The 24,240-nt window shown below is 42.4% G+C and overlaps 3 protein-coding genes across 3 annotated transcripts in view; all 3 read left to right on the top strand.

Moving 5' to 3' along the window:
- LOC137784832 (major histocompatibility complex class I-related gene protein-like) overlaps nt 1-1,269 on the top strand; it is an 84,210-nt gene extending 82,941 nt beyond the window's left edge. Inside the window, exon 9 of the mRNA XM_068575778.1 lies at nt 612-1,269. The gene's annotated coding sequence lies outside the window, so the exon portion shown is untranslated. The remainder of the gene's footprint in view (nt 1-611) is intronic.
- LOC137784835 (major histocompatibility complex class I-related gene protein-like) overlaps nt 1-14,487 on the top strand; it is a 29,306-nt gene extending 14,819 nt beyond the window's left edge. Inside the window, exons 7-9 of the mRNA XM_068575784.1 lie at nt 13,250-13,294; nt 13,370-13,424; nt 13,605-14,487. Coding sequence (XP_068431885.1) covers nt 13,250-13,294; nt 13,370-13,424; nt 13,605 — 101 coding nt within the window. The 3' untranslated portion in view covers nt 13,606-14,487. The remainder of the gene's footprint in view (nt 1-13,249; nt 13,295-13,369; nt 13,425-13,604) is intronic.
- Nucleotides 14,488-15,567: 1,080 nt separating this feature from the next.
- On the top strand, nt 15,568-24,212 carry txlna (taxilin alpha). The gene is made up of 11 exons (XM_068575774.1): nt 15,568-15,657; nt 16,054-16,597; nt 17,521-17,781; nt 17,871-17,962; nt 19,086-19,256; nt 19,840-20,034; nt 20,642-20,761; nt 20,861-20,935; nt 21,030-21,122; nt 21,223-21,318; nt 22,194-24,212. The coding sequence occupies exons 2-11, from the start codon at nt 16,063-16,065 to the stop codon at nt 22,515-22,517; spliced, it is 1,962 nt and encodes a 653-aa protein (XP_068431875.1). The 5' UTR covers nt 15,568-15,657; nt 16,054-16,062; the 3' UTR covers nt 22,518-24,212.
- The last annotated feature ends 28 nt before the right edge of the window (nt 24,213-24,240 follow it).

Genomic DNA, 24,240 nt, shown 5'->3' with positions numbered 1-24,240 from the left:
ATATGATGTCATTTATACTGTCAACATTCCTACAATATTAATATATTAAAAATGAAAAAGTAGAAATGATCTTGAAGTAGAATTAAAGAAAGAAAAGAATAACAAGCATAAACTCATACTGTACATACACGTATATGAGTGGTGGTCAGTGGTTCTGGTCACTGCGCAGCTGTTTAGTTTAACAGCTGTGATCGCAGCAGCACCCACAACCCTCCTGGAGCTGCCTGGATTCATTTTGTTCTGTTTTTGTAGATGTGATGACTCCACTGAACCCTTCTCCTCCTCCGATGAGCGAATCAGGTTCATATCCATCATCCATCCATCCATCATCCATTCATTGACGTGACTCTTCTTCTAACTATGTATTTCTTCTCTTCAGGGTCTGACTCTTTAACAGAAGGTGTAAACAGCTCCACACGGCTGATGTCATGGTAACTACTTCCTGTTCCTGTCTGAAATATCACATGTACACATATTTATACACGTGTTTAGAAGTTACACACATTCACTTCTCCGTCCTAAAGGTTTGACAGCTTTTCATTTCTGACACATGAGAGACATGTCGTTACTTTTTGCTCTCTTCATTTATGAATGCTTATTTATTTTTCCAGACAGATGCGAGTGACAGCGTGAAGAGGAGGGAACTCCTCTCCTTCACAAATTGGCAACATTAAACATCATTAAACATCATTATCTACAACATTTATCAACAATCTGTCATCCAAACATAAAGAAAAGGGGCCACCTCACCACCAACATGAAGATGGAATATGACTTATGTTTCTGTGGCAAAAGGCAGCCATACAATGAGGCTTTAAAGCTGCATTAACACACAATATGATGCAAGAAGCAGGCAGCTGGAGGACAAAGCAAACACATTTAGACAAAAATGATCCGACATAACTGATGACATTAAGTTTCAATAAAATAAAAAATATGAATTTCCTCCAAAGAGGAAGATTGTTCTTGGAGACCTTCAGCAGAATGAAAGCATCACAGCTCTCTTCACATAAAGATGTGTGTGTTCATCTCAAACTAATCCACTATAGTTACACTTTAATACTTCTGCTGTTGGGCTTTCTGCTGGAATCAATATTGCTAACACAAATGGAAATTCACACACACACACACACACACACACACACACAATATAGACATCCGTACATCTCTTCTTGTGTCGGGTTACCTGATGAAAGTCAAATGAAGTTGCTCCGTTTTATTCTTTTTGTACTTTTGTCTTTTCAATAAATGACCATGAGTCCAAACGTTTGTGTCTTGTTGTGATTCCATCTGTGACGACTCCAAATCCCTGATGACTGGTTGTGTTTTTACTGCTCTGTGTCCTGTAAACTGTGATCTTCACTTCATTGTTCACGGATCACAATGACAGAACTTTTCTAAATGATGTTTGTTGTCAAAACTTCTCCATGTAGTGACTCCAGTAGCTACTATGAATTTAATATTTAGTATTCTCCATCACCACCTGTACATAATACAAGTAAAGAGCAGGAAGAGCAACATGTTTGTGGTGATTATTCACAGATATCTGAAGGAGAGTTTTACTTTCCATATGATTTGGTTTGAGACATGTTTCTGTAAAAGCCTCTCGTGCTCTCTCCTGTACGGTTTGATGCTTCTCTCATAAGAATTTATACAGGATATTTATAGCAACAAGTCATTCAAATGATTCATGTTATATCTGGTGTGTGTGTGTGTGTGTGTGTGTGTGTGTGTGTGTGTGTGTGTGTGTGTGTGTGTGTGTGTGTGTGTGTGCGCGTGCTTCAGGCTGCTCGTGTGGCGCTTTTGTTTTCCACAGTAAAAACCTGTTGCACTGAAATCTGCCCGGCAACTGATGACTTGAGTTAAGACAGTCAGGAAATTCTCCAGTTGTGTTGCTGCTCCAAATCAACTCTTTCCTTCTTGCAATATGTAATGTATTATTGTGATGCTCACATACATATAGAATATTACTAATCATAGGAAATATTTTGACACTTTTTATATAAGCTACTAAAAGGCTCATCATGAAGGTCATTGGTCATTTATTATTTGTATTAATAAAATATAACAACATTATTCACTTTATGACAATACACATGAGAACATGCACAAACACATATTTACAAAGACAAATCAGGTGACTATAGTTGTCATAAACATTCAGTCGTGTGCAGGTAGCTGTAGTCTGTTAATCTGGGCTGAATAAACATGTCAGAGTGTTATGAACGTGTTTGCTGGTGAAAGTGGTCATTATTGCGTTGCACCGCTGGACTCCGCTCTCTGGATTGCAGCCTTCCCTGAAGCTTTGGACCCAGGTTTATGTTGTCTTTGATTGTTGACTTTTGTTGATTGTTCATGTTGACTTTCAAATCCGGGAGTGAAAAATATGAAATAAATACTCACAATTGCACCTAACGTGTTGCAGACGCGCTGCAGCTTCAGAAACAAGATGTTTATTATTATAATAATAATCATGATGAAATAGTCATTTTGTGTACAAAGCTGAATTATCCCTCAGCTTCTTTCCTTTTCTCAACAAGACCTTTTGAAATGTGTCAGAGCGTTGAAAGGAGTTGTGATGTCAGTCAAATGTCAGTTCAAATGGCGTGGTGTGTGTGAGCAGTGAAAGCAGTTAAACTGTCAGGTGAGGGTTGCCCAAGAGGAGGCGAAAAGATCCACAGATTCTTTTGAACTTAAATGCATCAGAATTTTTGAATATTTACAAATTTACAAATGATATGAAAAACATGAAAAGAGGCAGAGCATTTATGAGGAAAGTGAACATTGTTTTAAGTTTGAAAATAATGAATATGTGAGTGTCTGGAGTGAAATGCAAGGATTTGAGCATGCAGAACTGTCAAAAATGTCAAATTTGCCCATCATTGCTCTCAACATCTGTTGGGGGTAAAAGTACCTCTGGGTTTGCACAAATGCTTTTATCTCATTGTGATACTAAATGTTTCAGTGTATTGTGCATTGTTATATTCAGCCTTTCACTCCTTTGTCAGAGGTGCTTGCTGCATGTTGTATATGGTAAATGGACCTGTACGTAACGTCTACAGCACTTTTCTAGTCTTCCGGCCGCTCGAAGCGCTTCCACACTACTCGTCATCATTCACCCATTCATACACTGATGGAGCCGCTCACATTCAAACACAACCATGAACCCCGGAGACACAGTTACAGGAGCAATTTGGTGTTCAGTATCTCGCCCAAGGACGACCTAGCTCACCGCTGAGCCACAGTCGTTGTGTTGCTTGTAGTGTGACACTCATCAGTGATGGTCTCTGTCTCTGTGCTTGGTGGTTGACATTCACTGTTTCACTGGATTCACACTGTTGTGGAAGGAAAAAGTGATTTGTGTTCGTAGCGTTCTTCAAGTTCCTGACATGGTGCTGACTCAGTGCATGCTGTTGTTTCTGTGTATTACACTCTCTGTGAAACCAGTTAGAAGAAAAACTCATTTTATCTCTGAAAGTTTACAAAGATCATCCTGTCCTGGCTCATTACTGACTATTACATGTACAGGATCATATTATTATTGTTCTAAAGTGGAACTATGTTTTGATAATGAGTATTTTTAACTCAGATACAGACTCTGAATATGCTTTGGTGACATGTAGCTGTTCTATTTGTTGTGACAAATGCATTCAACTCATGTCTGACATCGATCATGTCAACAATATGAAACACTTTAAGCAATAACTGCAAAACACACTATAGCAGATTGTTCAGGACAAAAGCACAGTGTGCAACCACGGCAGCCTTTCCAGAGGTTTCACTTCCATCTCACACTCATTTCATTTGAATCCTGTAAAGAGGGAGATTAGTGGATGGGGAGTGAATGGTGGGCTCACATATTTAATAGCTGCTGTTAGTTTACATTAATATGACGTGCAACCCTGTTTCTTGACTTCCTCCACATGTGACTTGCATAATAAAGCGCATTGAACATCCATGTGTGTACAACAGTCTGACATCCATGATGAATGTGTACAGGTCCATTTACCGTCACTAGCAGTTAGTTGATTAATGTGGATATTTGACAGGTGTCCGTGTTAATTAACTGGCCCGTGTACAACCTGCCCTGCATGTGTCGGCTCAGATCTCTCCGTCTGATCTGTGTGACTCTGTATGTCTAACGGTGGAAAAAGAGTTAGTTTCTCTTCATTGAAATGAAGCATTCTGATTGGTTGAGACGAGTCCACAGGTGTACGTCATGTGTTATAATGTCCTGTACAACCTGGTTATGTTTACCAGAACGTTTTATGTAACCATTAGCTGTCATTTCAAGCTTGACAGTTACCAAACATGTTTCGTGTCAACGTTGATACTTTTGATGAGTGGTTAGCCGAAGAGGATCATTTAGGACATTATTGACGATACAGTGCTGCCTCTCGTACCTTATTGCTTAAATAAAGTGCCTGATCAGCAATAAGTGATGAGCGGTGAAACAGAGTCGCAACTCAAAATGAAGGTTAAGTTAAAACTGAAAATGAAATTGACTGAAAACTTCAAGACAAGCCATTGATAAGGACTAAAATAATGAAATAATAAACTACTCCAGATAAGGCTCCTCAGCTCGGCCACTAGATGGCGCCCTTCACCAGACCATAATGCATCAGGCCTTTGACTGGACTGTTCACTACCTTCATGTGTCCTTATGTCACCTTCATTCTCTCAAAACATACTTATGGAAGCATTACCACCTGAAGAAAAGAAAAAAGATGATTATTATTAGTATTTTTATTATTATAGAAAAGTTACAGCTGATTTGCATATTGTGTACAAATAAAATGAACAGAGTACGTGAGGAAAGCTGTGTCTGCTGCCCGTCAGGAGTACAATCCCGTCTGTGAGGTCAGAGGTCAGATGAGGACCAGAGACACATTGAACACTGTTGTTCATTGTGTGTACACACTGTACACATGCAAGCTTAGTTTGTATCAAGCAGCTCGTGACCCTCGTATCCGGACAGACAAGACCAGAGTGTTGTGTTCTTAGTCAGTACAAATACTTTACAGTCAACACATTCACCCTGCAGGTTCTTTTTTCTCCATGTGTTTACTGTCAGGGACCAAAGAGACACAACGATCCTGCAGAACACTGTCACACAACAACACACAAACGAAACCAAACGACCTCATCAGGTGATTTCACAGAAACGCTCCAGAGGGATGTTCTGCTTCTGGCCAGCAGAGGCGCTCAAGACAACAACCAGAGAGGCCTCATGACCTGAACTCTCACAGAACCAGAGGGTTTGGCAGACGGACATTAAACGAGTTAATCAAGTTGCATTGTGGGCGGGTTCATTGTGACGTGTTTTTATGGGCGTATTCACTTCACTTTGCTGTATTTCAGAGCTCAGGGAAGCACGTCCAGAGCTGCTGATCTCAACAGCCCATAATATTCTGCCTGGTTTCTAGTTTCACTCAGAAGCTCAGAAGTGATGATGTTCCCAAACAAACAGACCATGCTGCTCTCTTTCTGAGTCTATCATTGTGATATTATACAGTGCACTGCTCTGAGCTGTGTCCTGTAAATAACACCAACATTAGTTTAATGTTTTCATTTTACACTCTTCACAAACGCTGTTTTGTTTTGTTGTGCCACAGTCCAGTTATGTTTTGTGTAAATGAAAATAAGTGAAGAATGACTTCCTCAGTCAAGTTTTAAACAGAGAAGCTGGACGTCCATCTCAATGGTGTTTCAGAGGCTTTAAAGAGCATCTCTGAATATTTGGAAAGTAAAGATAATAAATGCCTTCACTAAATATTGGCCACAGGTGACCTTTAACCTACCAAGGTGTGAACAAGTGAAGCTGACAGGATGAAACCTGTGAGCTGCGTCATGAAGCAGATCAACTAACTGGACCTGCTGCAACAATGAAGTGCTGCTCACACACTGAAGCCTCTGAACAACTGAGGATTCACTTTTGATTCAGAAACATTTAGCCGATAATACTTATGTACTTCCACTGGAGCTGGGTGTCGAACGCAGTACTTGTATTTGTGACGGAGTGTTTTTACATCGTTTTATTGGAACTTTTACTTGTTTGTCTGAAGTTGTCGTCGCGTCAGAAACCGAATGCTGGTTTCCTTTGAGACAGTCCACTCACACGTTAGGGGAGCTGCTGCTTTTCTACAGTTTTCAGACTGTTGCTGAAAGTCATTTGGATAATATTGTATTGTAATAAAGTCTGTTATGTCATGTTTATTCTTTGCACAAGGGACAGACGATGAGTAAAAGCCCTTCTCATCTCCAAGAGCAGTCAGAGTGATCGATGTGCTGAGCATCACAAAGTTACAGGCTTCCACTCTGGAGCTGCTTTTGCATCACAGTGATGACGTCAGAGAGAAGTGAAGGAAGAGAAGAGAGTTCACAAAGGTGAAGAGAGATGATTAAAGAAGATGGATTTCACACCAGCAGCTCAGATGAAGTCTCATATTCACAATTTAAATATTCTCCTTTAGAAACACAGTCACACTAATTCATCAAAAGGGTGTCGGACCACATTAAAATAAGCAATTATTAATTCACAAGCATTATGGTTAAATACTTAGATGAAGTGTATACTCATATGATCACCTCAGTAAAGCAGTGAGAACAAAGGACGAGTGTTTAATCAAATGAACTTCCATAACCTTTAATAAAGTGCTTGATCAGCAATTGCGTTGGAGAAGCTCTCTGACTCTCTTCCTGCTTTGCTCCTCGTCTCTTTGCCTCTCGTTCTCCTCTCAGAGACAAACTCTGAGGTAAAAGAACAACAAGAGAAGCTGATGTGTTGCTGACAGTGTGACCTTTGACCTCCCACAGCATGAACACGTGTCTGCACGTTACATGACGTCACACTTCAGACCATGACAGAAGACCCGAGCAGCAGGAGGTGAACACGTGAGAATGAATGTCTCCTTCATCCCCTCACACAGGCTGAAACATCATCCTCAGCATACTTCCGCTTTGGTTCACAACCTGTGTGGCTCACTTCTACCTAGTGTTTAGTGACGTACGCGCTCAGCGTGAATTCTCGTTGGCGCAGAGGTTGGAGGCTCCTCCTCCTCCTCTTCCTCCTCCTCCTCTCTCCCGCAGTTCAGTTCGGGTCCTGGAGCTGACGGGACGCGTCGCTTCTTCTCCTGGTGAACAAGCAGCAGCTCTTCCCGATGGAGACGTGGACTCTGAGTCTCCTGCTGGTGAGCCTTCACGACGCGGCGGCGGGTGAGCGACTCCTTTGTTTCAAGTACTTTAGTGTCCGAGGAGACCGCGTTTCACCCGCTGGAGCTTCTTCTGCTGCTCTCGGTGTTTAGTGGCAGGACTTCCTCGAGACGATATGAAAAGTTATAAAGAGTCACAAAAGCGCTTCAAGCCCACGCGAGTAAACCCCGCGCGTGCAGCTCATTGTTGGTGTTTCCTCGAGGGAGTGAAGAAGGACACAAGTGCGTTGTTTCTCTCCCTCGGCGGCCTCTTTGATGTGGCCTCTACGTCATCACACCAGGTGCATGATACAGTAATAAAGTAGATGTCTGAGCTTCACGCAGTACTCATGAGTTATCTCTGCTCTTCTTCACGTCAGTGTGTCTTCCACCTGGAATATAAAATGTTCATCACAAGTCTCTAAATTGCAGTCTCCTCGCTCCTCGACTAAACCGAAAGTGGTTCTGCGCCGCCATATTGAAGGCCGTCCCAAAGCTCTGATTCGTCTCGGAGGAGCGAGGAGAGAAATCACATATTCTCTGACTTGATATAGATAAATATACATATTGGCTGATGAGTAACAAGACATAAAGTGAAGAAAAGTCAAACTAGGTTCATCAACAGGCTTCATACACAGTTTGTCCTCCAGAGGGCAGCAGTTCACTTTGAAACTTAGTTTCTATCTTCGTCACATAAAACAACAACTAATGAATGTGTATCAAGTGTTTATGTCATGTGTTCATATAAAAACACTGTCAGCTGATGTACTTCATATTTCAACTGTATTGATGTCAGTATCGGCCTCAGAAGGCCGCCTCCGTCTGGCAGTACTGTTGAAGGGTTTGATGTACTAACAGGAAGTAGATTTATTACCAGACAGATTTGCAAAAGAGTTTTGTGAGCAGGGCAGAATTATTAAGTCATAAATATGAGGAACATGCATTCAGACGCAGAGGACAGCGGACGAGTATCTGATGGACAAAAGTCCCAGACACCTGCAGAGCGTTTACTCTGCTGAGACGTTCAAACATGTTTTATTCTTCTTGGATTCTCTTCATCCAACTGATATTGAAGGAAACTCTCATAAATATGAGGATAAGATAAGAGATTTGGAGTTCAACTTCAAGACAGAAGAACACGAGGAACGTTATGTCAGGAAGTAGAACATGTTTAATCTGATGAATATATGAAATATCACATGAATCACAGGCAGCGTTTGTTTTGCTTCAGAGGTTTGTGATTTCAGACTTCAAACTAACCTGATGATGACGAGTGTAAACTGCTGATGAAGCATCCTGAAGACGATGAGACAAAACCAGATGAAACATCTTTCTATCGATCTAACATCTCAATCTGTGACTCGTTTGATATTTTCATTGCAGAATATAAAGTTTTCAAGTCAGAATCATCAGAGATGAAAGTATTCATGTGTTTCTGTGTTTGTTGAGTGCACAGCAGATGTTGTGCAGACGTCTTGAATGTTCTTCTTGATTCTGTGTTCAGGAAAACAACTTTGTTCAGAGATTTATTAAAGTGTGATATCAAAAGTGAAAACAATGATGTTGACTTTCTGTTCCAGTGATTCACTCTCTGAAGTACTTTGACACTGCGTCTTCTGGACTTCCAAACTTCCCAGAGTTTGTGTCTGTTGGGCTGTTTGATGAACTTCAGATAGTTCACTATGACAGCAACACCAGGAGAGCACAACCCAAACAGGACTGGATGATCAGATTCACAGAAGAGGATCCTGAGAACTGGAAGAAGGAGACTGAGCTCTCTTTGGGCAACCAGCAGGCATACAAAGTCAACATTGAAGAAGCAAAGCAGCGCTTCAACAAAACTGGAGGTTTGTTTATGATTCACACGTTTTGTTTATGTTGTCTTCCTGTATTTAAGTAAACAGATAACACACACACACACACACACACACACACACACACAGAGAGATGTTCTTTTCTCTGTTTTTATATCATTTCATATTAAATATTGTTCAGTGTTGATGAGACTAAAGAATATTTCACCTCATCCTCTCAGAACCTGACGCCATCTTTCTCTATTTCTTTTTTTACATTTTACAGTGTAAACAATTTAATGATTGATGGATAAAATCATTTCATAATCAATAATTACAACAATCATAAGTTATATCCATGAATATACATATATAAAAACTACAGATTAGATCAGATTACCTTCATGTGACTAATATATTTTAATTAATATTTCATATTAAAAAAAAGGTCTCTCTCTCTCTCTCTCTCTCTCTCTCTCTCTCTCTCTCTCTCTCTCTCTCTCTCTCTCTCTCTCTCTCTCTCTCTCTCTCTCTCAGGTGTTCACATTTACCAGAGGATGGCTGGCTGTGAATGGGATGATGAGACCAATGAGGTGCTCAGAGGTTTTTATCAGCATGGTTTTGATGGAGAAGACTTCTTATCCTTTGACATGAATACAGGGACATGGATCGCTCCAAAACAACAAGCTTTCATCTCCAAACACAAGTGGGATCACAACAAAGCCTGGAGAGCAGAGATAAATCACTACCTGACTCAGCTCTGTCCTGAGTCACTGAAGAAGTTTCTGAAGTACGGGAGCAGCTCTCTGATGAGAACAGGTAGAGTCACATGACCTGATGTCTCTTCATGGACACGATGCTCATGACCCTTCTCTTGTTGCTGAGCAACAGTCTCATGCTGAGACCCACTGAGTCTCTCACATGTCTCCTCCTCCCTCTCTCTGTCTCCTTCTCTCCTTCACCACGTCTCCTCCCACCCTTCCTCCTCCACACTCATCACTACTCCATTGTCTCTCTCTCTTTGTCTTTGATCTCTCTCTCTCTCTCTCTCTCTCTCTCTCTCTCTCTCTCTCTCTCTCTCTCTCTCTCTCTCTCTCTTTTCACTCTGTCTCTCTCTCTCTCTTTTCACTCTGTCTCTCTCTCTCCCTGTCTTCCTCTCTTTTCTGATCTCTCTCATCACCTCTTCATCTGTCTTTTCATCTCCTTTGTCTCACACTTCTTTTTTCAGTTGCACACTTTAAAAACATTTATTTGCATTGCATACATTAATTAATATACAGTCGTCCCTTGTATATCGCGGTTCACTTTTCGCGGACTCGCTGTTTCACGGATTTTTTTTGTTTGTTGCTTCTTTTTTTTTACATCGTACGTTATGAACGTGCATTGTGTTGTGCGCCCTCATTGAGCTGAGGGGCTGTACTGTACATCTTGTAATCAGTCTCCTCGTGCAGCGTCTCCTGCACAGGACGCAATACGTCACGATGAAAAGTCAGCGCAGCGGCCGGACAAAGAGGTCAGAGGACCTCGTAGATTGATCATTAAAATGAAATCTTAATTTTAAACTTTGAGAGTGTTTAAATAAGTGAGAAAATGTTAATGCCTGTCTGAGAAAAGTGTATGAAGGGGGCCGTTAGGGGTTTTAGGGCCTTAAAACATTTCTAATAGTAAAAAAAAATAAAGCTCACTACTTCGCGGATTTCATCTGTCGCGGGTTGTTTTTGGAACGAATCCCCCGAGATAAACGAGGGACCACTGTAAATATATGTTTTACTCAGGCATCTAAACTACATGACATCAAAATGAGTGATAACATTAATACACAGTTGGTGTCCCTCTTATGAACCGGCTGCAGACCTCGCTGTGTGTTAAAACCCTGCAGAGACGACTCAAAACTTTTCAAACCGTCAATCATGCAAAAGTCTTCTGGGATACAAAGATGAAGCTGAGGGGACTATTTGGTGGTCATTTCAACATCAGGAGCATCGCTGCAAAGAGCAATCAGCTAACTCATCTTCTCTCTGACTCAAATCTAGACTGAAACGTGGTTAAAACCAACAACTCCCGTGAGTGTGTTCACGGTGCCTGGATGTCAATGTTTTAGGCGCAATAGAAGCGCAGACTCATGGACCTCCACACGGCGGACGGGACAAGAACACAACATGTGTAAAAGTGCACAACAACATTTTTTATTTTTTTTTGTGTGTTTCTGTTTGTTTGTTGATTGATTTGTTTAGTTTTGTCATAACTAGGATGTTCAGTTTGTTTTAAGTAAAATAAAGGGTTTCTAAAAATCTCTCTCTCTCTCTCTCTCTCTCTCTCTCTCTCTCTCTCTCTCTGTCTCTCTCTCTCTCTCTCTCTCTCTCTCTCTCCAGAGCTTCCCTTGGTGTCTCTCCTCCAGAAGTCTCCCTCCTCTCCAGTCTGCTGCCACGCTACAGGCTTCTACCCGGACAGAGCCTCACTGTTCTGGAGGAAAGATGGAGAGGAGCTCCACGAGGACGTGGACCACGGAGAGATCCTCCACAACCACGATGGAACCTTCCAGATGAGCGTCGACCTGAAACTCTCCTCCGTCCCGGCTGAAGACTGGAGGAGGTACGAGTGTGTGTTTCAGCTGTCTGGTGTGGAGAAGAACATCGTCACCAGACTGGATGAAGCTGTGATCAGGACCAACGCAGGTGAGACTGAGACCAGGAGGGATGAAGGCTAACACGTGTTCTGTGAGTGAGAAGCTTTTAGTTTGTGTTGAATACCACTTTGTTCTTGTGTTGTGTGGTTTCAGCTGATGGACGCCCCAAAAAATAAAGTCTATATCTCTCTGTCTTATATTTTCTTTATGTCCGGTATCCTCCTCCACATGTTTACTGGAATTTAGTCTTATTTCTTCCTGGTTTATACTTTTCTAAACTCAAGTGCACGTTGGTTTCGTTCATTTTGAAAAAGGCTGTTTGTGGTTTCTTTATTTTCACATAAATATTTCTGCAGTTATCACAAATGAAACGATGACATTTTGTGCAAAGTGATTCACTGCCTCATCTTTTGTCTTTTTTCAACAGAGAAGCTCAATGACATGACCACCACCATCATCATCATCATCATTGCTGCAGTGGCTGTTCTCGTCCTCGCTGTGGTCGGATTCATGGCTTACAAAAAGTGGAAAGGTGAGAAACTCAAGGATTTCCAGGTTTGACGTTTCCTGTTCTTCTTTGATTTGAGCCTTTGACTTCCTGCTTATCAGGTTGCAAAGTGAAAGCAGCTTCAGGTCACTTTCACAGTCTGAAGCGAGCAGCAGGAAGAAGCTTAAAGCTCAGAGCCGCAGTGTGACGGTCATGTGACAGGACCATCGTGATCCAACAGAGAACTGCTGGAGCGCTCCAGTTAAATCACTACGGGAGGAGGGATTTAACCATCCTGACATCTCTCACTCTTTTCTTTAGTCTCTCCTGTGTGTTGAAGGTGATCAGGGTTCAGCTCCTATTCACCAAAGTGAGAAGCACCCAGCAGTTTGGGCGTCTGGCTTTGGGGCCACAGACCTCTGCTGTTGTAGTCACCAGGTCCTCTGATCATCCTGCAGCTCTCTGCTGCTTTACTGCGTCTGTGTTGGTGAAGACGAGCTGCCTGAACTCACCACACTGTTACTGCTGAAGAGTTTCTTTAATGCAGCAGCCAACAGCCACCAGACTCAGTGCTCAATGATGTCAGAGAGAAGCTCGAGAACAATAAATAAAGACTACACAGACTGTTAAAGGTTGCTTTGTTACCAACGTAAGGGAGTCAGATTTAGTGGAGAAAAGATATTCTGAATAAACTGTGACGTCTGAAAGTCTTTTCTTTTTATTTCAGATAAAGATCCTCAAAAGAGTAAGTAGAAGTGTTTTTATTGATTTAAACTGTAATACTTTGACTAGATGCTCATATGCAGAGTGCTTTACAATGACTCGTACTTCATCACTCAAACTGAAATGATCAGAGTTTTTCTAACTGATATGAAGTGAGGGAAGTACGGGGGAGGAGCTTACATATGATGTCATTTATACTGTCAACATTCCTACAATATTAATATTTAAAATGAAAAAGTAGAAATGATCTTGAAGTAGAATTAAAGAAAGAAAAGAATAACAAGAATAAACTCATACTGTACATACACGTATATGAGTGGTGGTCAGTGGTTCTGGTCACTGCGCAGCTGTTTAGTTTAACAGCTGTGATCGCAGCAGCACCCACAACCCTCCTGGAGCTGCCTGGATTCATTTTGTTCTGTTTTTGTAGATGTGAAGACTCCACTGAACCCTTCTCCTCCGATGAGCGAATCAGGTTCATATCCATCATCCATCCATCATCCATCCATTGACGTGACTCTTCTTCTAACTATGTATTTCTTCTCTTCAGGGTCTGAGTGTTCTTCAACAGAAGGTGTAAACAGCTCCAAACCACTGATGTCATGGTAACTACTTCCTGTTCCTGTCTGAAATATCACATGTATACATATTTATACACATGTTCAGAAGTTGCACACATTCACTTCTCCGTCTTAAAGGTTTGACAGCTTTCCATTTCTGACACATGAGAGACATGTCGTTACTTTTTGCTCTCTTCATTTATGAATGCTTATGTATTTTTCCAGACAGATGCGAGTGACAGCGTGAAGAGGAGGGAACTCCTCTCCTTCACAAATTGGCGACATTGAACATCATTAAACATCATTATCTACAACATTTATCAACAATCTGTCATCCAAACATAAAGAAAAGGGGCCACCTCACCACCAACATGAAGATGGAATATGACTTATGTTTCTGTGGCAGAAGGCAGCCATACAATGAGGCTTTAAAGCTGCATTAACACACAATATGATGCAAGAAGCAGGCTGCTGGAGGACAAAGAAAACACATTTGGACAAAAATGATCCGACATAACTGATGACATTAAGTTTCAATAAAATAAAAAATATGAATTTCCTCCAAAGAGGAAGATTGTTCTTGGAGACCTTCAGCAGAATGAAAGCATCACAGCTCTCTTCACATAAAGATGTGTGTGTTCATCTCAAACTAATCCACTATAGTTACACTTTAATACTTCTGCTGTTGGGCTTTCTGCTGGAATCAATATTGGTAACACAAATGTAAATTCACACACACACACAATATAGACATCAATACATTTATTTTCCAGTTGTGTAAATTGTTTGCTTGTGTTTTTCACATTTTAATATCTGGTTTCCATACAGCTGAAGCAAATCATATTTTATGTCTTTAAGGGTTTTTCTGATTAATCATGTATTTTTAAATATCATAGTATTTAATGTTTCTAAAATAGTCGTGTGGTGTCTGAAGCTTCTCAGCTTAGAAAAGTGTTCTTGAATAAATTGCTGCTGGTGTTTTGGGATGTTTTCCTTCTTGTTGTGTATAAATTGAATGTTGATTCTCTGGATCTCTTCTTGAAAAGAAGTTGCTCCGTTTCATTCTTTTTGTACTTTTTTCTCTTTAATAAACGTCCCAATGTTTGTGTCTTGTTGTGACGGCTCCAAATCCCTGATGACTGGTTGTGTTTTTACTGCTCTGTGTCCTGTAAACTGTGATCTTCACTTCATTGTTTACGGATCACAACGACAGAACTTTTCTAAATGATGTTTGTTGTCAAAACTTTCTGCATGTAGTGACTCCAGTAGCTACTATGAATTTAATATTTAATTTAGTATTCTCCGTCGTCACCTATAGATAATACATGAGCAGAAAGAGCAACATGTTACATATATTACATACACATATATAGATATAACATATACATACACATATACAGATATATCATTACAAATATTGAATCATAATAATACACATACACACAGTTGGAACATACAGTTATAATAATACACATATACAGTTAGAACATACACATATACAGTTATAATAATACACATATACAGTTACAACATACACATATATAGTTATAATACACATATATAGTTATAATACACATATACAGTGATAACAACGTTGTAACGAGGTGCTGTTCACTGTTAAGAGACGCAAGCACGAAAGACATGCCACAGCAGAAACACGAACAATGGATCCCGTTGAAGAACGTTTGGCTGAAGAAGTCCTGCAAATATGAGCATTTATAAAACCCGTCTGACGGAGTATCAGGACATGAAGATGGAGGTGAATTCCTGGAGGGAGATATCGGCGTGCAGGTCGACTCTTAAACGGTCGTTGCGCCACCTGCTGTTCTGGTGTATAGAAAAGGGACGGGAACTATAAACCAAAACGAGTCTGTCAATCCGACTGCGTGTCCAGCCACAGTTGTAGTTGCAGAAGTATAATTCAGCCTTTACACTCTTCCTTTCTCTTCCGTTGTGTTCTTCTTCTGAGAAACCTGACAAAGTAGTGTGGAGACAATGCGCAGACAACCTCCTAGTGGAGACATGGCGACACCTACTGGCCGTTTGAGATATTACCCACATTACCATATATACGCTGACATGAAACAATGTAGTTTCATTCTTTTTTCGGTAGGGGGCGACCAAGAATCCGGTTGGGATGCAAACCTACAGTAAAAAACTACAAGGAAGAAGAAGAAGAATCCAAAGTTATGACCGGAAGTCTTTTTTTTCTGGCTCACGCTGTTGTGGAAACCCGCAGTTCGCAGACACACGAGCTATTTCCTCCTCGAGCCCGAAGGTAAACAACTCCCTCACATCCGAGAACACGGGGTATAATTCACAAACTAGCGCGCGTGCCGTCACGTGTGTTTGTCCAACGACAAATCGCGCGAGCTCATTTAGACGCATCAGGAGGCTAACGAGGAGCTAGCTAACTCGCTAACGAAACGAAAGCTAGAGCGTAGTTAAAACTGACATGTACCGTTTTCTCCGCCGCAGTTGGCCACGTGATCTGCAGGTCTATTGGTCAATTTGGGGAGTTAGTTGCGGTTTCACGTGGGCAGGCAGTTTCCTTACCGTTTTGGGTCTGAAAATGAGTACGAGTTAAAAATACGTGCCATTTTAAATTTGTACCTCTCTTCATTACCAAGTACACAACGTATTATACATGTATTTATTCTTCTACTTATGACAGATACCAGAGATGAAGAAACAAGACACGGAAGAGTCTGCCAACCTGGCAGGCGGGGATGCTCCACCTGCTGCAGAAGGGGTGGAGTCACCTGCAGCAGAAGGGATGGACTCACCAACAGCTGAAGGGGTGGACTCACCTGCAGCAGAAGGGGTTAAGTCACCTGCAGCAGAAGGGGTTAAGTCACCTGCAGCAGAAGGGATGGAGTCACCTGCAGCAGAAGGGGTGGAGTCACCTGCAGCTGAAGGGGTGGAGTCACCTGCAGCTGAAGGGATGGAGTCACCTGCAGCAGAAGGGATGGAGTCACCTGCAGCAGAAGGGATGGAGTCACCTGCAGCAGAGGGGATGGAGTCACCTGCAGCTGAAGGGATAGAGTCACCTGCAGCAGAAGGGGTGGAGTCACCTGCAGCAGAAGGGGTGGAGTCACCTGCAGAAGAAGGGGTGGAGTCACCTGCAGCTGCAAAGGACAGCGTGGATAGCAACAGCACCAAAGAGTCGGAGTCACAGACAGACACGCCGCCACAAAGTGACGAGGCAGGAAGTGAAGGTAAAGTTTAAATTCACTGCTTCTAATCGGGTTTTACGCAAAGACGCAAGCACGCAAGACACGCAAGGTCCCCATTGCGTAGTCCCATCAGCCATCTTGCGTGCGTCTTTGACGGAGTATAAGGACACGCAGATGGCGGTAAATTGAGCCTGACGTGAAAGCGCGTATTGTTTTGTAGCTTCTGTTCTCAACGAGCAGCGGTGCTGCCGCGAGCCGCTTCACCTAAAAAAAAAAAAGCGCTCACAGTCTACCGGCAGGCTCCGCGTTCAGATTGAAATTGAATCGCCCAGTGCACTTGTTCAAGACAACACAGACTGGACTTTTCTTACTGAGGAAGAAAAACTGAACTGAAAAATATGAAAAGCACTTATTGCTTTTATATAAAGTGAATCAGCTGCTGGTCTTTAACATCTTTAAGGTAAGCAACAGACTGAACATAGACCAAAGAAGGAATGGTTTGTCCCTCACAGGGACCCTTACAACTGAACAGTACCTGTTCAGAAAGAAAAAAGAAAACAGATGTATGAACTATATATGTATGTATGTTAACTTGTTGTTACTCCAGAGTGCTGTTATATTGTTCTGACAACATTACTTTAAAATAAAAGCTGCAATACACTAGTTTTTACTTCATTAATGAATTTGGCACATTATCAGATTAATCACACAAAAAACATGTGATTAATCAGTTAATTTTTTTCTACTTTGCCCGGCCCTAGTAACAACACAATATTTGTGACTAATCTTGAACTTGGGTAACAGATTTATTACATGTCACAAATGCTTATTTGTAATCTTAGGAGGTCGTTGTGCTATAAAACAGACTAAATGTCTTTTTGCCAAGTCTGAAAAAAAAAAAAAAACAATTAAAAGAAGTCACCCAAAAAATGTCCCCTTTTCTTTTCTCCCTTCCCCGTGTCCAGTTGCAGCGGCAGCACGTTCTCAAGCCGACATGGCAGAGGAGCTGAGCCGGCAGCTCGAGGACATCCTCAGCACGTACTGTCGGGAAACCATTTCGGACGACGCCAGCACGTTGCCCAACGGCCAGTCACACAGCCCCGAGCTCAACGGCCTGGGCAAAGCGAGGGGGGACGGCAAGCCGGAGGGCAAAGTCAACGGAGCCGGCACCGGAGGACAGAAGGAGCAGAAGAAGACTCAGGATAAGAAGAAAGTGAAGGGTCTGGGTAAGGAGTGTTTCGCTAGTCATCACTCGTGATAGTGTGTTTTGTAAAGGGCTCTCTGATTGTGTCTCTGCTTGTCTGTGTGTGTGCAGGCAAAGAGATCACTCTTCTCATGCAGACTCTGAACACACTGAGCACCCCAGAGGAAAAGCTGGGAGGCCTTTGTAAGAAGTATGCAGAGCTGGTGAGTGTCCCACAAATGGTGGTCCTTCATTTTATTTTTTTATTCCTAAAAGTCTCACTCGCTTGAAGCACTGCTCTTGATCTTTAAGACATTTCTAGTGCGGATGTAAAAATAAAAGAGGATGTTATTTCCCCTCTGCTCTTAATGTAATATGTTTTCTTAAATTCCAAATTAACGCGCATGATCAATTAATTAATTAAAATGCACATTCTCTTCTCTAAATATTCTAAAATACACTGGTTTCAAAAAGAAAAGAGGAAGATGCTTCTCTTCACTCGTCAGCTGGGTCCTGAGTTGGGACGCAGAGGCTCAGTGGGACTTCTTTGCCGAACCAGCAGTGCTCTTCCAGTCGAGCAGACAGAGTGGTGCAATGCAGCGCTCTGCCGACCAACTCGATCCATGCTCGGGTGTCGTGTAGCACTTTGCAGCACCGAGATTGACCTCCAATGATCTACTTGCGGGGCTGCGTGTGCTGTTTTCAGTTTTCACATCGGCTGTGTGTCCGTGTGTGTGTGTGTGTGTATGTGTTTGGAAGTGTGTGTGAGCTCGAGGAAGCTGATGTGTGTGTGATTTGGCTGCGTGTCAGAGCTGATGGATGAAGATTGGTCCGCAGTGCCGTTATTGGCTGAAGGGAGAAGAGAGGCCTCTGTGTTGTAGCATCATGTATGCAACATACATGCCTCATGTGTATCATGTGTGCATCATGTGTGCATCATGTGTGCATCATGTGTGCATCATGTGTGCATCATGTGTGCATCATATATGCTCTGTAATGCTGTAGTTGACAGAAGATGCACTGTCAGGTGAATGTAGGTCACGTTACATAAAGGAGCCGGACGATTTGTAGAAAATCAAACTTTGCAATATTTTCCAACAAATCCCTCTATAGATTCTTTGTCGATATAGCAGTAATGTGGATGTGTGACACTTGGTCTCATATCACAATATCAATATATAATACCCAGTAATGATACTACGATGGTACTGCTTTGCCACGTAATTGACAAACGGCATCACGTCAAAGGAAGGAGACTTTGTTGTGTAAAGCAAACCTAGAGACGTGGAGCAACCTGTTGTTCGACGGTGGAACGACGGCCAATGGCATTTGTGTGTTTGTTGGCAGCTGGAGGAGCACCGTAACACCCAGAAGCAGATGCGCGTGCTGCAGAAGAAGCAGAACCAGGTGGTGCAGGAGAAAGACAACCTGAGGAACGAGCACAGCAAGGCCCTGCTGGCGCGCAGCAAGCTGGAGAGTCTGTGCAGGGAGCTGCAGAGACACAACCGCACGCTCAAGGTAACCTCCGGCATCCTGAATGCAGACTTCCTGCAACGGTGCCACGTCCAGTTTCTGTGTTTCGATCAGTTTATTTAAACACAGTTTAAATCTCTGACTCTTCTTCACTGCCTTCATCAGATGCATTTGTTCAAGTAATTGGTTTGGACAGATGTTTACGAAACTAAATCACTTGTGGCTCGATCCTCCGTCAACATCACTAGCCCTTTGTTGTTTATTATGCACTCTACATACTTGTATACACTTTAGATACACTTCATACACACTGCATCAACTTTGCCTTATTGCTTTATTTCCTTAATTAATACACACTCTTCTAATTTGTTGTATATATTGAGTATATTTTTATTCCTAATATTTGTTCCATGTAACCTTACTATCTATCTATCTATCTATCTATCTATCTATCTATCTATCTATCTATCTATCTATCTATCTATCTACATAAACTGGTTTGTGGAGGTGCATTACAAAATGAGAGGAATGTCTTGCTGTGAATTACCAAATTAACAGATCCGATCACTTCAAGATGATTCTGAGCAGCACGCCCGCTTAACTCTCGTTGCGCATGTTCAACCTGCAGGAGGAAGGGGTGCAGCGGACGCGTCTGGAGGAGGAGAAAAGGAAGGAGGTGACCTCCCACTTCCAGGTGACGCTGAACGACATCCAGGCTCAGATGGAGCAGCACAACGAGAGGAACGCCAGCCTCCGGCAAGAGAACACCGAGCTGGCCGAGAAGCTGAAGAAGCTCTACGAACAGTACAAACTGCGAGAGGAGGTCCGTGCACGCTTTTCCTCCACGACGGCGTCTCACAGACACGCAGAATATGATGTTTACGGGATGTTTCTATTAATGGCTCCGCAAATTTATTCCTCAGTCCCATTTTATATCAGTCCTTAAAGTAGTGACAGACTACACAACGATTATACAACATTTGGTATTAGAGATTTATTTACATTTATGTACCATGTTAATAATATGTTCCACTGTTTTTGTGAAGCTAAGACTTTTAGTAAATCAATTTCCATCACCAAAACAGTTTGTCCACATGAGTAAAGTTATGTTTTCACAAGAGATATGAAGAATTTCCAAAATCAAGGTTAAATTTTTTAGCTTTAGGGATTATTATCTCTTTACACTTGTGCCTTAGGATAATGGTGCCTAATTATACAGAGAGCTGAGATAGTTCTGCACATTTTGATACGACGCATGAGTGTATCTATCATATGCAGGTGCTTTTTTTTAAAAAAGGGTGAATTTAAGAAACGATGTAAAATCGAGAAAATGACCTCAGACCTTGAGGTCAAGTGCCGTCGTTCTGCGATGTTTTTAGTGCATGTGTGACGGGCTTTGTGTTTCTCTGTCCCTGTGTTGTGTCCACCAGCACATAGACAAAGTGGTGAAGCACAAAGACCTGCAGCAGCAGCTGGTGGACGCCAAGCTGCAGCAGGCGCAGGAGCTGCTGAAGGAGTCCGAGGAACGCCACGACAGAGAGAAACACTTTGTAAGTATCCTCCAAACGCACATTTAAAGGATGCACCGCGTCCTCCTCTTTCTATGCGTAAATGTTCCCGTGTTTTATCCTCTGCCGTCGCCTCCTCAGCTGCTGAAAGAAGCGGTGGAGTCTCAGAGGATGTGTGAGCTGATGAAGCAGCAGGAAGTTCACCTCAAACAGCAGGTTTCCCTTCAGTCTTTACACACCTTATTTTTTTAATCGCTCCCCGTGTCCACGTCCTAACGCGTTGAAACCTCGTTGTGTTGTCGCTGCTCAGCTGTCGCTGTACACGGAGAAGTTCGAGGAGTTTCAGACCACCTTGTCCAAGAGCAACGAGGTCTTCACCACCTTCAAGCAGGAGATGGAGAAGGTGAGGCGCTGCGGGACTCCTTGTGTACAAATTGCATTCACTCTTTTTTGTTTCCCCGCCAGATGTGACGCGCTCGTTTTCCCTTTTTTTGTGTTTTCAGATGACTAAAAAGATCAAGAAGCTGGAGAAGGAGACGGCCATGTATCGGTCCAGGTGGGAGAGCAGCAACAAGGCTCTGCTGGAGATGTCGGAGGAGGTGAAGCAGCTTTTTCCTCTTGAACTGCCTCACATTAAGTTATTAAGACACACAAAAAACAATTCCGACTAACATGTTTTTTTCATATTCAGTTCAAATGATTTATTTGATCTACAAAAGTTGAAATGAAAGTCTGTAGTGATTTAAATGTCAGAAACAATTTATGGATGCTCTTAAAACATTAACTTTAACCAGGATGCATGAGTTGAGGAAAGCTGTACGTAGTCTTTAAAAGATCATGCTGATCTCCACTCAGATGTTTGTGCATATTTGATTTTTTTAAGTCAAAATGAATGGACATATATTCACTTAAAGTAATAGTCTTTAAGCGTCTCCATTTGTTGTTCAAATACTTTGGTTAATTGATTGAATTTTCTGAACACACCTCGCTATCTCCTATCTTTAGGCCCTTTCCTCAAAAATTTCATACCCAAACTAAAAGAGTGTATCTCTGCAACCACTGGGGCTGTTCAATAATTCGGGTTTTATAATAAAAGGTACACACCTGAGGTTTCGTTCAGATGTGTAAATATCAGTCTATATGTTTCTGGTTAAGAGGAAATGAAGATGACACACAGAAAGAAATGAAAAGGTTTCAGAACAAAGTTAAACTCCAAATATTGCATTTGCGCATATGTGACATTTACATTTTTTCATATATTTCACTTGTATATTACTTCTTGTGTTCAATACATCCAAGCAGTTTTGAGTTTTTTTCATAAAACAAGCTGTGTTTAACAGTTTTAATAACAATCTCTCAGTCTGCCCCCATAGGGGGCGATTTGGATTTTAAAAATTGGATTTAAAAAATTTAAAATGATGGAAATGTTGAACAAGATTGTGTCCGCTCACGTGTGTTTTTTTTTTGACTCCAGAAATCGGTGCGGGACCACGAGTTCGAGGCGCTCCAGGGCAAAGTGCAGCGGCTGGAGAAGCTGCGGCGGGCGCTGAAGGTCGAACGCAACGAGCTCAACAAGAAGGTTCAGACCTGCAGCGGTCCGGACGGCGTCGCGGCGGGACTCCCCTCCCCCGACCCGGCGGCCGACTCCCCGTCCCCGCCCCCCACAGACTCTCTGCCGGAGCCCGGCAGCCACCCGGTCCCGGACGCCGCCGCCGCCCCCTGCTCCCAGTCCTGCCACTGCGACCCCGGACCGGACACGGTAGAGGCGCGGCCTCGGCCCGTCGCCGCACGGGAATGAAGCTCCTCCCCGGTCCGCTCCGCCTCCAGCATCAAAGCCACCCGACAGCGAGCCACTCCTCCGCTGGATGGAAGTGACCTGAAACACTGGTCGACTTGTGTCCTCCCAGCATGCACTGCAGGCTTTATCATCCACCAGCACATTTACATTTTACACGCACACCGTAACTCGGTGACTGCGAACGACCTCGCTGCGGTGCCGAGGACAGGTGAAAACACAAGCCGCCGTTTGTGTAGAGCGACGTGGCTTTCAGTCAAGCACTGACATAAATCAGACTGAAGGTGTACGCGTCACAGTAATTACACCCGAACTGGACCCCCGTTCCTACGACCTCGTTGCTAGTGTGCATGTAAACGCTCACACCGCCTTCACAGTTTGTTTTTTTACTTTTTACTTTCATCAAACGCAACCGCTCGGCGAGGAAAAGCGACAGCGCTGCTTGGGATGACACAAGCCAGGCAGAGGTGTGTGCGTGTGTGTGTGTGTGCGTACGTGTGTGTGCGTGCGTGTGTGTGTTTGTGTGCGTGTGGCCACTCAAGTCTGTCTCAGTTGCATCTTGAGTGTCACTGTGGTTGGAAGGCGTAGAGGCCGCTCCTCGGACGTGAAGCCTTAACGGAGATGTAAAGATGATCATTTCTTTGGCCAGTGAAATTCTTAATAACATAACAAATTATATAGAATCCTACAAATTATTGAAGGACACCTCTCACTCACATTTTCTTCAGTTTCAGCGTTTTCTCGTTGTCACTTGTGGACCAATGTTTTCTCTTTTCACGTTTGCGTCACGCTGCTTCTTCTGTGCAGTTCTTCTGGTCTGTATTTATTGTTTTGAAGCATAATCTCTGATATTGAAATGTATCTTACGGAGCACCGCTTATAAGATAAATGTTATATTTTTACACATTTAGAAAATGTACAAATATGTCTCTTCATTCCTAACCTTTCTGCGTTTTGTTGTTGTTGTTAGTTAAATTCATTTTCACATAATTTCAGTCTGCTTAAAAACATAATTATGACGACCACTTGAAACGTGTGTGTGTGTGTGTGTGTGTGTGTGTGTTTGTGTGTGCGTGTGTGTTCTCATGGCTATGATTGTCTCCTCCCAGCCCTGGTAATAGCAGTAGCTTGTCATCAGGTTTTAACTAGAGAATGTTTAAGGACCTCTATGCAACGCTTGCCTCTTGTTTTTAGTTGTTTTTTTCTTTTGCGGTCTCAACTTGACCAGCACTTAGCTGAGAATGTATATTCATGATCTCCACTCTCTTGCATGGATGAATTGTTTGAACAGGCAACATATCTCACAGCCAGAACGTTATCCTTTTGCTTCAAATGCCTCTTAATAGTCGTCTGGTGCTTTTACAAGGTGCAGTGGCTGAGCCGGGTGGTGGGGGAGGGGAATGTTATTGGACTTGAACTGTAGTTTGACTCCCGAACATGTATTTCTCTTCAGTCGTTCTCATATACTACTTAATATGTAGCATTGGTGTCACCGTAGAGAGTCATTTTCAATTTCCATAGAAATGACACATTATCTTCCATTTGTCCCACAGGACGGATTAATTATACCTCTGGTCCTGCGGTAGACGTGAAAACTTCATTGACCATGAGAAGGAACCAAAGATGTTTCCTCTTTTGTCTTTTGCAGTACTTTTATCTGGGCGTGTATATTTAGTTTATTGTTAAATAAAAGATGTAATGGTGTACGTTTCAGTTGTTTGGTGAT

The sequence above is a fragment of the Clinocottus analis genome, unplaced genomic scaffold (assembly GCF_023055335.1).
Source record: "Clinocottus analis isolate CAN_PGR_092001 unplaced genomic scaffold, fCliAna1.0.p SCAF_14, whole genome shotgun sequence".
NCBI classification, from domain to species: Eukaryota; Metazoa; Chordata; class Actinopteri; order Perciformes; family Cottidae; genus Clinocottus; species Clinocottus analis.
Note: the sequence above shows the minus strand (reverse complement) of the source record. Positions and strands in the feature narration are given on the sequence as shown.